The sequence below is a fragment of the Ursus americanus genome, chromosome 11 (genome assembly GCF_024610735.1).
Source record: "Ursus americanus isolate L20-20 chromosome 11, mUrsAme1.1.p, whole genome shotgun sequence".
Lineage (NCBI taxonomy): Eukaryota > Metazoa > Chordata > Mammalia > Carnivora > Ursidae > Ursus > Ursus americanus.
Window position 1 is genome coordinate 31934365 of NC_142137.1, and position 13641 is coordinate 31948005.

Below are 13641 nucleotides of genomic sequence, written 5' to 3' on the forward strand. Positions count from 1 at the left end.
AAGTATTCTTGGTTACAGATAGCCCATGAGAATTAAAAAAATAGCTATGATATTTCAGTAGTCTTACTTTGTGTCTGTTAGGCAAATATAATCTAAATAAGCAAAGGACACTGCTTCAGCCTGTTACCCAGAATGTTATCACTTCTGAATTGTCTTATTTCAGTTTACTTGTTTTCTTCAGCATTTACTTCTCTGTCAAGGATGAATGTAGCTAAACCACTACATATGAAACATTAAGAGCTCATGTTCCCAGACCATCGGGGAACCCAAAGATCCACATGACCCCAGGGACCTTAGAGATGAGCAAACAGAGGTCCTAAGCAGTTATGTAAATTGAGTACATTTAAAATTAGTAGACTATGGTTTTCAGAGTATAGGTCTTTCACCTCTTTAAGTTTATTCCTAGATATTTTATTGTTTTGGTGTAATTGTAAATGGGATTGTTTTCTTAATTTCATTTTCTGCTGTTTCACTATGAGCATATAGGAATTCAACAGATTTCTGTACATTGATTTTGTATCCTGAGACTTACTGAATTCATTTATCAGTTCTAGTAGGTTTTTTTGGTGGACTCTTTAGGGTTTTCTGTATATAGTATCATGTCATCTGCAAATATAAAACTATAAAACACTGATGAAAGAAATTCAAGATGATGTAAAGAAATGAAAAGACATTCCATGCTCATGGGTTAGAAGAACAAATACTGATAAGAAATCTATACTACCCAAAGCAATCTATGCATTCAATGTGATCTGTATCAAAATACCACAGCATTTTTCACAGAGCTAGAACAAGGAACCCTAAAATTTGTATGGAATCAAAAAAGACCTCAAATAGCCAAAGCAATCTTGAAAAAGAAAAACAAAACTAGAGGTACCACAATTCCAGATTTCAAATTCTATTACAAAGCGGCAGTAATTAAAACAGTATGGTACTGACATAAAGACAGACACATAAATCAATGGAATAGAACAGAAAACCCAAAATAAACCCACATTTTTTAAAGATTTTATTTATTTACTGACATAAACACAGACACATAAATCAATGGAATAGAACAGAAAACCCAAAATAAACCCACATTTATTTTTTTTTTTTTTAGGATTTTATTTATTTATTTGACAGAGAGCAAGAGAGAGCATAAGCAGGGGAAGAAGCACAGGGAGAGGGAGAAGCAGGCTCCCTGCTGAGCAGAGAGCCCAACGTGGAGTTCGATCCCAGGACCCTGGGATCATGACCTGAGCTAAAGGCAGATGCTTAACTGACTGAGCCACCCAGGCACCCCTAAACCCACATTTATATGGTCAATTAATCTTCAACAAAGGAGGAATGAGTATACAATGGGAAAAAGACAGTCCCTTCAACAAATAGTGTTGAGAAAACTGGACGGCAACATCTAAAACAATGAAACTGGACCACTTTCTATCATCATACAGAAAAATAAACTCAAAATGGATTAAAGACCTAAATGTGAGACTTTTGAAACCATAAAAATCCTGGAAGAGAGCACAGGCAGTAATCTCTCTGACACTGGCCCTAACAACATTTTTCTAGCTACGTTTCCCAAAGCAAGGTAAATAAAAGCAAAACTAACCTATTGGGACTACACCAAAATAACAAGTTTCTGCACAGTGAAGGAAATAATCAACACAACTAAAAGGAAACCTACTGAATGGGAGAAGATATTTGAAAATGACATATGTGATAAAGGGTTAGTATTAAAAATATATAAAGAACTGATACAACTCAATACCCCAAAAAACAAATAATACAATTAAAAAATGGGCAGAAGATATGAACAGACATTTCTACAATGAAGACATACAGACAGCCAACAGACACATGAAAAGATGCTCAACATCACTCATCACCAGGGAAATGCAAGTCAAAACTACAATGAGATATCACTTCACACCTGTCAAAATGGCTAAAACCAAAAATACAAGAAACAACAAGTGTTGGTGAGAATGTGGAGAAAAAGGAACCCTCTTGCACTGTTGGTGGGAAGGCAAACTGGTGAAGCCACTTCCTCAAACAATTAAAAATAAAACTATCCTATAATCCAGTAATCACACTATTGTGTATTTACCAAAAAATATACAAAAACACTTAATTCAAAGCGATACATGCATCCCTATATTTATTGCAGCATTATTTACCATACCCAAAATATGGAAGCAGCCCAAGTGTCCATTGGTAGATGAATGGTTAAAGATGTGATAGATACAGACATAGATAGATACTTACATAGATATGTACAGATATATAATGGAATATTATACACCCATAAAAAGAATGAAACCTTGCCATTTGCAACATGAATAGAACAAGAGAGTATAAAGCTGAGGGAAATCAGTAAGTCCGAGAAAGACAAATACCATATGATCTCACTCATATGTGAAATTTAAGAAACAAATGAGAAAGGGGGAAAAAAGAGAGAGAGAGAAGCCAACAAACAGATTCTTCACTAATGACTAGAACAAACTGCAGTTACCAGAGGAGATGAGGGTGGAGGATGGGGAAAATAGGGGATGGGGATTAAAGAGTACACTTACGATGAATAAAAAATAGAATGATAAAAAATATTAGTAGATATGAGTTCAAGACTCTAGTTATTAATATTCTAGTATTCATTCATATAGTATGCATATGTTGCACTGAATATAAAACATCTATAATACCATATCTTACCATACCATACCTGTAAATCATATAGTAGTAAAAACATAAATGCACATAAGTAAGCATTCAATGACTATGGTATTTCCTATAGATTACCACAGAAAACAAATGTTTACGCAGATGATTTTCTCATTTGAGAACAATTCCATTCATCAAAAGTCTAGATTTTAATTTATATCTATTTGGGTATAAAATAAGACCCTTCTTAACATGTATAGGTTCCTGGTGTTGGGAAGAATCTCAAAAATTACCAAACCTCCTTCTGTATTTGTATTTGACTTTAGAAAGCAGCAATACTGTCCCAATGGCACCTCCTTGCCATTTTATTCCCTGGGCTAGTAAAGTATGCCACAGCTCTCATAAAAAGGAGAACCATATGAGAAAATGAGTGAATCCCCAGTGGTTCATTCCTCTACTAAGTATCCATTCTATGAAATGAGTCTTGAGAGACATTCCCGGTCTTGGGTTTCACTGGAACCAGGCAGGGACAAGTTAGGGCCAGTAACAGTTCCCACTTGCTTCTCAACCCACCAAACCTTTTACCTACTTGATATTCAACCACCACTAGTATAACCTCCCTCCTCCCCCACTCACCACACCACTACTGTGCCTGGCACTTGCATGGTTGGATGGATGGATGGATGGATGGATGGATGGATGGATGGATGGATGCATGGATGGATGCATGGATGGGTGGGTGGATGAGTCTATGGATGAATGAGTGGTTAAGTATATAAAATATTCCTCTGTGGGTCCATCATAATTCATAGCATTTTTTCAAATATCAGAGTAGTCTTTATTGCCTCCTCTGGGGAAATACTGCCATTACACTCTCCTTGTTAAAACTTACTAAATATCTGTAGCTGGCCAGTTTCTAATCGTTATAAAAGCTCCAAGCTATCACAATTTGGGTAGCATAAGTCCATATCTGGTACTCAAAGAAAAAAGTCTAGTCATGATTTCACTGGGAAAAAATAGTGAAAAATTAGCATCTTCTAAACGTTACCCTCTATGTTAGTTGGCCCTGTGTGTGCCTAGGAGAATGAAAAAGGATTAAAATTAGAGTTAGGGTTGGGGGTTGATGCTTCAAAAGTTTTAAGAGAGAGAGAGAGAGAGCTGAACTTCAGATTTGAAAGTGTGATTTTAAGGAAGATCTGTGATACACCTGCAAATGAAATGCAGTTCCGTTATTAAAGTGAGTTATGACTTATTTTACAGCCAAAGAAAAGGTCGGGTGTTAAATGCACCATTTGTTTACACTGATGAAGATGCACCCAGGGCCCGTGGGTATAGGTATTGTAATAGAAGTTATTTCCACAACAATTACCTGACAGTTTCCCTTTCACTTAGCTGGAGAGGTGTGTTTCAATTAGAAGGTTCTTGCCAGTACTTCCTCATACTTTCTGGGCAGCTCTTTGGAAATTAGGGGGTTGCAGATAGGTAAGAAGGAAAACTCGACACCCGCCCTCAGAGAGTTGAGAAACAAAGTGTGGGTTTGTACTACTCACGGTTCTGCCTGCAGGCTCCTGTCCTCAGCCACGTAGTTAGAAGGAATATAGCCCTGTAGCGGCTGGCCAGAGCTACCTCCCCTTTTCTCCAAGTGCCTGGCGAACCACCAGCCTTCTCGGGAAGTGTCCAGGACTTGGAGCTTGTCACCCGCGCGGAAGCTCAGGTCCTCTGCAGTCCGAGCCTGGTAATCAAACAGAGCCACGAAGTAGTGGCCATGGCTTCTCCTGGGCTCCTGACTCTGCAGCTGGGGAGGATCCGGGGAGCAGCGGGCCCCTGGGTTCTCAATCACCACCACGGGCTTGTCGGCCTCCTGGAACAAGCAGGGGAGACAGGGCCGCAAGAAAGCCCGCAACCTCAGACAGACGTTGCCCATGGTGCTCTGGTAGGGAGGAGGGGAGAGGGGCTTCTCCCTCTCCCCTCGGTCTCTGCAGATCCACTTTCTCTTCTTCCACCAGGCAACGTGGAAGTCAGCACCAATTCCCTCGGCTTCAGAGAGTGTGCAAAGCCCTGTTTCACAACAACGGGCAGACCTGCCCACAGTGATCCCCGCTTGGGGACACACGCCTGCTTGCTTTCTGTGGCCGGAGCTGCTACCCCAAAGCAAAACCGAGTGGGAGCTGGGAGGCTGCCCGGGGGAAGATGTCCTTTCTTCTTGTCTGCTTAGGAATCCCACAGCAAAATTAAAATTAAGAGGGCTTCATTCAGACAAACGTCTGAGAACAGAAGAGTCATCTTGCTTTATGTCCCGAGGAAAAGTTCCTAAGAGAAAGAGGTGAACTGCAGGTAAGATGCCACCTTGCCTCTGCCAGGAGCTCTCTCCCTGCTTCCAGTCCGTCTCTGTGGTCTGGCCTGTCCTGACCCCCACCGCTCTTTCCTTTTTGCTAATGATTAACCAACCAGCTGAGCCTACTGCCTTTACCATCCTGAGCTATGAGCAGACTGTAATAATTTCTCCTTACTTCCTGGTTTCCTTTTGTCTGTGATTTAAGAGATTCCCGTCCTCTCTACCTTTCCCTTCCCACACCCAAGAGAGACCAGCGCCCTCACCAGGAAGTCAAACTCTTGAAACAGCTGCCAAAGTCCATGCTACTGGACAAACAGGCTAGCCCAGGGAGATAGTCTTGCTATGTTCCCAGCACAGATTTCTTCCCCTCATGAAGATGAGTAGGATTATTTTGCCACCACTAGGGGAAATTAAAAGGATAATCAAAGTGTCTAGTATTTGTTACTGGACAAATGGCAACTGGGAAAGAACTACTTAGTTCCTACCTTTTTTCATCACTATGAATAGATTTTTAATAGCTTCACAATATATTTACAGTCTGGAAAAATACGAGAGCAGCTGACTAAAATGCTGAGAACCTGTAACACGGCTTTTTCCCACAGAGACATTTAATTTCCCATCTCTCATGTACTATTTCTGAAACACACACACACACACAGACTACGGCACCAGTAGAGAGAAGGAGTAGAAGCGCTGCATGTGTGCCGCTGTTGGGAATCCTTCTGTTCAACTTTGGCTCCAGGTCTACAGGAATTCTGACTGACTTCATCGGTAGGACCTCAGGAGCGAATGAGGCTGAGCAGACAGCCACCCTGACGGGCAGTGGGGTTTGCTCTGCTTCCTCTTGTTTGAAACAGCTGATTCACAAATGTGTGGTCTGGATCCCAAGAACAACCAGGCAGAGAATGTGGACAGATCAACACTCTGCCATTTCCACTAGTGGAGACCACTCTTAACTCGTTTACCATGTGTCACTTGTTTTTGTATAAGACATTTAATAAAAATCTCCACTCTAAAAAACAACCTCTCTCTATGTTGCTGGAGGCTTGACCTGGGTAACCAAGCCTCAGCACACTCTCAAAATTCCTGTTCTTTGACAAACAGCAAGGCATTTTTAATAATCAGAATAATCAAATTCAAGGAAAAGGAAAAAGCAAAAAACCCCAATAACCAGAGAACCATGGCCATGGCTTCAGCCCCATCTGCTCTTACCTGGTACTAAAATCAGTCATTCACGGTGGACAGATAACCTGGCTAGAACAAGACCTCATGTCAAATTCCCAGGTTTTTCCAACTGACTTCAGAGTTAGAGTAGAAGTACCACTTTAGCAGGAAAAGAAAAGCCAAGAGACGAGCCAGTTTTGTTTGTCTGTCTGTTTGTGACATGCGACCGAAAATATAATTCTATATATAAGAGAAAATGGCAATTATATAATATTGAGAAGCCATAAGAATATTTTGTTTCAGACACAATATTAATTGTAAAAGTATGGGATTCTATTAACGCCCTCACATAGAGGCATAGGATGCTAGTCTTTCCAGAGACATCTATAGGATCTAAAAATGAAATGAGATTTGGAAGCAGCTAGAGAGAGGTATTCAAAACCGATTTGCAAGTGGAGTTTGAGACTTCAAGAATCCGAAGATTTTAAATTCAGATATGCCTCCATTAAGGTTATGACAAGGCATTCTGGAAAAAGACAAAGTGGCAGCCATGCACAGCACAGTCACTGAGCTAATGAATGAAACTGAAAAACTGGGTGACCATCCGAAGGTGTCAGGCGAGCAATGGTCTGAGAAGGCTGAGCCATGGGATGGGGAGAGAAAGGGCTTCTTTGTGTCAACAGTACCAGAACTCTGCAGTCACCCAAGCTTGAAGCCTTAAAGTCATCCTTTACTCTCCCCCTGGTTTCTCAGAGCTAATCAATCACTTAATTCTGCTCAGTCTTCCTTTTCATTTATTCCACAAATTTTTTTATTCCTTCTGAATGACAGCTGGGTACTGGACAAAAAAATAAATAAAATAAAATATTCTTCCTTAGATTATTCCAGAGGTGTCCTAAGCAGTCTCCCTTCCTCCAGCTTATCCCTTACTTCTGATGCACCTTGCATACCACTTATCAGAGCAATGTTTACAATAGTAGTAATGATATGAGTGCTGGTAAAGAGTAGTCATCAGGTATGGAGAGCTTTCTATGTGCCAGGCCCTGTGCTAAGAATGTTACAAATGGTATTCACTTAATTCTCAGAAAATAAAAACAATAATACCTATGAGGAAGGCAGGGTTTTTGTTTGTTTGTTTTCAACTTTAAAGAAGTAACCCAGGCTTCGGGAGGTTAAGTAACTTGTCCAAGTTCACACAGCCACCAAGTGGCTGAACCATGAGTAACACCCTGGTCTCAATCTGTCTCCAAAGCCTGAGATTGTTAACTTCTCAGTTTTGATGACTCTGAAGAGAAGCTAATGTCATTCTTCTGTGTAAAATCCTTCAGGACAACCCAACATGTCTGGAGTCAAACCCAAATTCCTTATCAGGACACATAAGGCCCTGCTAACCTCTCTGACCTCATGGCCCTTCCCTGTTGCACACACACTGTCATGCAGGTTCCCCAGGCAACTAGTGCCCCTGAAGCCCACGTTCCTGCACCTTTTCTTCCCCCCTCCCCTCCCCGCCCCTCACCCCACCCCGTGACTTCTTTGTGATTTTTCCAGGCTGCGTTCAATTGATACTTCCTCTGCATAACAGATCAGAGGTCTCTACTCTGTGCACCCCTAAAACCTGACACACTACTTCTACTTGGTCACCTGCTGAATGCCACTTGGTTCTCTTACTTGTTTGCTTTCCCCACAAGAATCAGATTTTCTTCTCCGTAAGTATTGAGGAAGGGAGGGAGGAAGGAAGCAAGCAAGCAAGCAGGGAGGGAAGGAGGGACGGAGGGAGGAAGAGGGGCTCCTGGGTGGCTCAGAATGTTAAGCGTCTAACTTGATTTCAGCTCAGGTCATGATCTCAGGGTTGTGAGACCAAGCTCGGTCTGAGTCAGGCTCCTGCTTAAGGAGTGTCTCTCCTCCCTCTGCCCCTCCCCCACCTCTCTCTCTCTGGAAAGAAAGAAAGAACACAGAAGGCAGAGTGGGAAGGAAGAAGGGAGAGAGGGAGGGGAAGGGAAGGGAAAGGGAGAAGGGAAGGGAAGGAAAGGGAAAAACAGAAGAAGAGACAGGAGGAAGGAAGGAAGGAAGGAAGGAAGGAAGGAAGGAAGGAAGGAAGGAAGGAAGAAAGGGGCGAGCTTCACGGGGTGACAGAAACACTATGCAAGTCACTCACATTTGAGAGCAAGAATTCTGTAGTGTGAGAAGTCCTGGGAGCACAGTGAGGGAGACCTTCTGTCCTCTGCCTCTAACCCTCTTTCCTCTCTTACGGTTTCCTGAATGTCGGATCCCTTTGCCAGCCTCCTAGACGAGTTTTCCGGTTTGCAGCCAATCTCCCTCCCATCCTTGGATGGAGCAAACTGACACCACGTTAATCTTATTAAATCATTCTGCACAATAACCTCCATCAGATCCCCACTGCCTGGAAGATATGGCTTGGACTTTGAGGCTAGAGAGTTTGTACTCTACAGTTTGTCAGCTGTGCCCTTTCCACACCCTCCTTCCATTCCGGCCTTCGGTAGCCCTGGCACTCAGCCACATTGCTATGCTGTGTCTTCTAATGTGCTCTGTCCCTTCCCACCTCTGATCGCACCTCCTGTGCTTCGTATTCTCTCCCTTCCCAACAGACTCCTGCCTGCACTTTGAGATCCGAATGAAAGTCCCACACTTTGTCTGGGCCTTCTTTATCCCTTTCTGACAAACTAATTTTTCCCTCTTGAGTTTTTCTAGCTTATGCAACCCCCACACCCAGCACATCCACAACATGAAATGAATTTAACCATGCTCCTGTATCCTATTTGCTGAACACTGCAACAGAAAATCCCACAGCTATTCAGCTTTATACCAAGACAAATTAATGATCTCCAACTCCTGCTAAGCCCTTAGCATAGTTCCACATTCTTTTATATGCTAGTCCGGTCAGCTGCTGTTCCCTTCATTTTCTCGTAACACTATTGCAAATTTGTCCACCACTCTCCTCAGCCTCTCTGTGGGTATCCTCTTTCTCCAGTGATGACCTTGCTGCAGACATTCACAGAAATTCCCAGTCTATCCAACATTAACCAATTCAATTTCCTGTTCTTGCATCAAAAAAATATATCTAAATCTGTAAATCCTTGTACTTTCTTTCCTTTGGGGACAGAAACTTCTACTTCTCTACCCAATACCCAGTTTCTTCTTCCTTACTAACAGAACCTTACTTTTATAGAAGCAAAATCCAGAGATACATTTCTCAGCCCTCCTTACAGGTAGAAGGTCCAGTAAAAAAGTAAGCAGAAGTCCTTAGGTGGGGTTTTAGGACAGTGCCTTAAAGGAGCTGGACTTAGCTGGGAGGTCAATTCTTTTTTCCTTTCCTCTTTTCTTCTTCTGCTTCCCTGGGACTCAGTTGAGATGGCTAGACCTCCAGCAGACATCTTAGACCATAAGGTGACCTTAAAAATGTAAAGAGCAAAAGATAAAAAGGAACTTGTGTCTGAGGAGTACCTACCTTCAGATTTGTTTGCAATATGGGAAACAAATTATCTGCTCTCTACGTGAGGTATAATTATTTTGACTTTTTATTATATGTACCTAAGACTAATTCTAACTGATACGCCTTCAGTGATAGAAAAGGTGGTTACATCTCACGTCTCGTGCTCTTGGTATTATTCCTCTGTAGGATCTGACTCCATCAATTAGCTCTCCTCTTGCCTTTCTTGGTAGGTGCCTTCCTCAAAGCCTATAATTAAGCTTAAGTCTCTCGAGCATTAAAAAGAGAAGAACAAAAGAAAAAAGAAAGGGAAAAAAGGAGAAAAAAAGAAAACGAATGTTAAATTCTTTATCCCACTGTAGGTGCCACTCTGCCTCTCTTCTTCTTTCTTCAGCCACATTTCTCAGAGAAATAGTGAATGTTTCCTCTTTCCCATTTTTCTCTTCCTTTCCCACTCAGAGACTGCAATCTGGCTTCACCTCATGCCACATCAATGAACTTGGTCACTTGATGTCACCGGTATTTTGCCATTTGTCAAATCAAATCACTCCTTTCCAACCTCATTCCATTTGACCACTCTTCACTGACAAAGATGGTTGTGTTAAGCCTCTTACAATGTTGTCTTCTTGATTTTCTCCTTTATTTGACAATTCTTCTCAGTAACTTGCCAGTTGGTCTTCCTCCACCTATTCCTCAGAGTGAATGTTAACTGGGTACCTTGGCTAGAACCCTTCACTGGGTATACACACTATTGGGTGGCCCCACCCTCTGCATCTATGGCTTCAATTACTGATAACTTTCAAACCTCCACCTCCATCCCAACCTTATCTGTTGAGATATCAAACTATATAGTCATGGTCTATATAGAATGTCCAACAAATTGTGCCAGACCAATTGGACATGCACCTCGATTTCAAATTTAACAGATCCAAAATAACCTTCATTATGATTCTCTTAAAACCTTTTTTTTTAAATGATTTTATTTATCCAACTGACAGAGAGGGAGAGAGCCCAAGCAGGGGGAGCTACAGGCAGAGAGAGGGAGAAGCAGGCTCCCCACTGATCAGGGAGCCCAACATGGGGCTCGATCCCAGGACCCTGAGATCGTGACCCGAGCCAAAGGCAGACGCTTAACTGACTAAGCCACCCAGGCGCCCCTAAAACCTTTCATTTTTACGTATTCTCTGCCTCAGTCAAAATCATGTCAAATTAGTACCTTAAGAAGGACCCTAACCTTCTCTTTCTTCATTATCCCCCTAGCTGATCAATGAACAAATCCTGAGAATTCAAACTGTCTAACATCTGCTTTCATTATTGACTTCCTCTCCATCCCACTGATACTGACTTAACTTAAAACATCTTTGGTTCTCTCTGACTCTCTAATAATCTTCCTCTTTCCAATCTTATGCTCCCCCATCCATTCTCCACTCTGTAGAAAGAGTGATCTTGCTAGAGTATAAAGCTGTTCGTATTTAAAACGCCTTGATGTAAAGAAAAATAACATAGGAGTAATCAGTCTACCTGATATTCAACATATTACATAGCTACAGTAATCAAGACTGTGTGGAATCATCAGAAGAAAAGACACATAGATCAGTGGAACAGAATAGAGAACCCAGAAAGAGATCCATGCAAATATGCACAACTGATTTTGGCCACAGATGGAAAAGTAATTCAATTAGGAAAAGACAGCTTTTTCAACAAATTGTGCCAGACCAATTGGACATGCACAGACAAAAAAAAAAAAAAAGACCTTCAACCTAAGTGTTATATCTTACACAAAAATTAGCTCAAAGCATCATGAACTTGAATGTAAAATGTACAACTATAAAACTTTCCGAAAAAAATCTGAGAGAAAATCTTTAGGATCTAGGTCTAACCAAAAAGATTACAGACTGAACACCCAAAGTACTATCCATAAGAGGAAAATTCACAAACTTGACTTTACCAAAAGTAAAATTTTTGTTCTCAAAGGACCCTGTTAAGAGAATGAAAATATAAGCTACAGACTGAGAGGAGATACATGAAGTATTTATAGACCACAACTCTGACAGACGACCAACATCTAGAATATACAAAGAACACTTCAAATTTAACAGGAGTAAAAAAAAACCCAATCCAATTTGAAAACATGTACAAGATATGAATAGACATTTAACCAGAGAAAATATACAGATAGAAAATAAGCACATAAAAAGATGTTCAACGTCATTAGCTATCGGAAAAGGCAAATTAAAACCGTAATGAGATATTCACTACACACCTATCAGAATGGCTAAAATAAAAAATAAGACAACACCCAGTGAGGATGGTAAGGATGTGGAGAAGCCAGGTCACTCATACACTGCGGCTGGAAATATAAAATGGTACAGTCACTCTGGCGAACAGTTTGGCCGTTTCTCATAAAACTAAACATGTAACTACTGTATGAAGCAACTATATACTGTTAGAGATTTATCCCTGAGAAATGAAAACTCATGTTCATACAAAAAACTTGTACACAAATATTTTTAGCAGCTTTATTCATAACAGCTTAAGTCTTAGAGTCCCCAAACATGTCTTGCTTCTTCATACATATTAACTTTTACCCAATCCTCCCCTTCTGCCTAATAATGGCTTCCCCCAGTTCCTTTCCCTTTTTGTACCCAAATGTCCTCCAACTTACTCACCAGATAAATATGGATACTTATATAAGAGTCGGAGAAAGTGTCTCCCTCCTTAATTCTTTCCTGACCGCTTTATGAAACAGAATCGACTACATTCTCATTCGTGTCCCCTTCTACATCCTATAACCATTTCTATCATTTAACTCATATCTGTCTTACCCAATCGATTCTAACCTCTTTACACACTTATTGTATGTAGCCTTCCTTTGCTTCCAATAGGAACATAATGCCTAACACCTAATAGGTACTCAATAATGCATGCTGAGGGTGAACATCATTCATCTAAAACACAGATTGTAATACTTCAAGTCATTTAATATCTGTTTATGTGTAATTGCATTGTTTTCCCCAAGCACATTGCTCTGTCCTTGAAGTTAAGTGTGTGTCCCTCATTTCTTTGCATCTCAAGGAGAATCTAGAATGCCATCCTTTGCACAGGGGACCTCCCTGCTTCCACTTTTGCTCTGCCACAGTCTACTCTCCAAATGGCAGCCCAAATAATCTTTACTAAATTTTTATTTAGTTTCATTTTTTTTTTTGAGAGAGAGAAAGAGAGAGACAGAGAGAGGGGCAGAGGGAGAGGGAGACAGAGAATCCTGAGCAGGCTCCACGCTCAGCACAGAGCCTGACACAGCGCTCGATCTCATGGCCCCGAGATGATAACCTGAGCTGAGATCAAGAGTTGGATGCTTAATTGACCAAGCCACGCAACTGTCTCTGAAATAATCTTTAAAAGTATTGGGGCACCTGGATGACTCAGTTGGTTAACCGTCTGCCTTCAACTCAGGTAGAGATCTCGGGGTCCTGGGATCGAGCCCCGTGTCACACTCCCAGCTCAGTGGGGAGCCTGCTTCTCCCTCTCCCTCTGACCCTCCCCCTCCTTGTGCTTGCTTGCACTCTCTCTCTTTCTCCTTGTCTCTCAAATAAATAAATAAATAAATAAATAAATAAATAAATAAAATCATTAAAAATAAATAAAAATATAACTCAGGAGCACCTGGTTGGCCGAGTTGGAAGAGCATACAACTCTTGATCTCAGGGTCAGGAGTTTGAGCCCCACATTGGGCTAGAGATTACTTAAATAAATAAAAAGATAAACTTAGGGGTGCCTGGGTGGCTCAGTCGTTAAGCATCTGCCTTTGGCTCAGGTCATGATCCCAGCATTCTGGGATCAAGCCCTGCATCAGGCTCTCTGCTCGGCGGGAAGCCTGCTTCTCCCTCTCCCACTCCCCCTGCTTGTGTTCTCTCTCTTGCCACCTCTCTGTCAAATAAATAAATAAAATCTTTAAAAAATTTTTAAAAAATTAAAAAAGATAAAAAGATAAACTTAAAAAATTAAAATATAAGTCAGATTTGTGTTTTTCAATAGCTTACCATCACTGGAAATA

General features: G+C 41.2%; 1 protein-coding gene across 2 annotated transcripts in view; it reads right to left on the reverse strand.

Moving 5' to 3' along the window:
• Positions 1-13641, reverse strand: part of FRK (fyn related Src family tyrosine kinase) — a 138266-nt gene that overhangs the window by 93986 nt on the left and 30639 nt on the right. Inside the window, exon 2 of one of the 2 annotated variants that reach the window (XM_087865413.1) lies at positions 4191-4950. In XM_087865413.1, coding sequence (XP_087721539.1) covers positions 4191-4564 — 374 coding nt within the window. In that variant the 5' untranslated portion in view covers positions 4565-4950. Of the gene's footprint in view, positions 1-4190; positions 7603-13641 lie in introns of those variants that run through there. The other variant, XM_045798509.2, reaches the window with a different exon arrangement.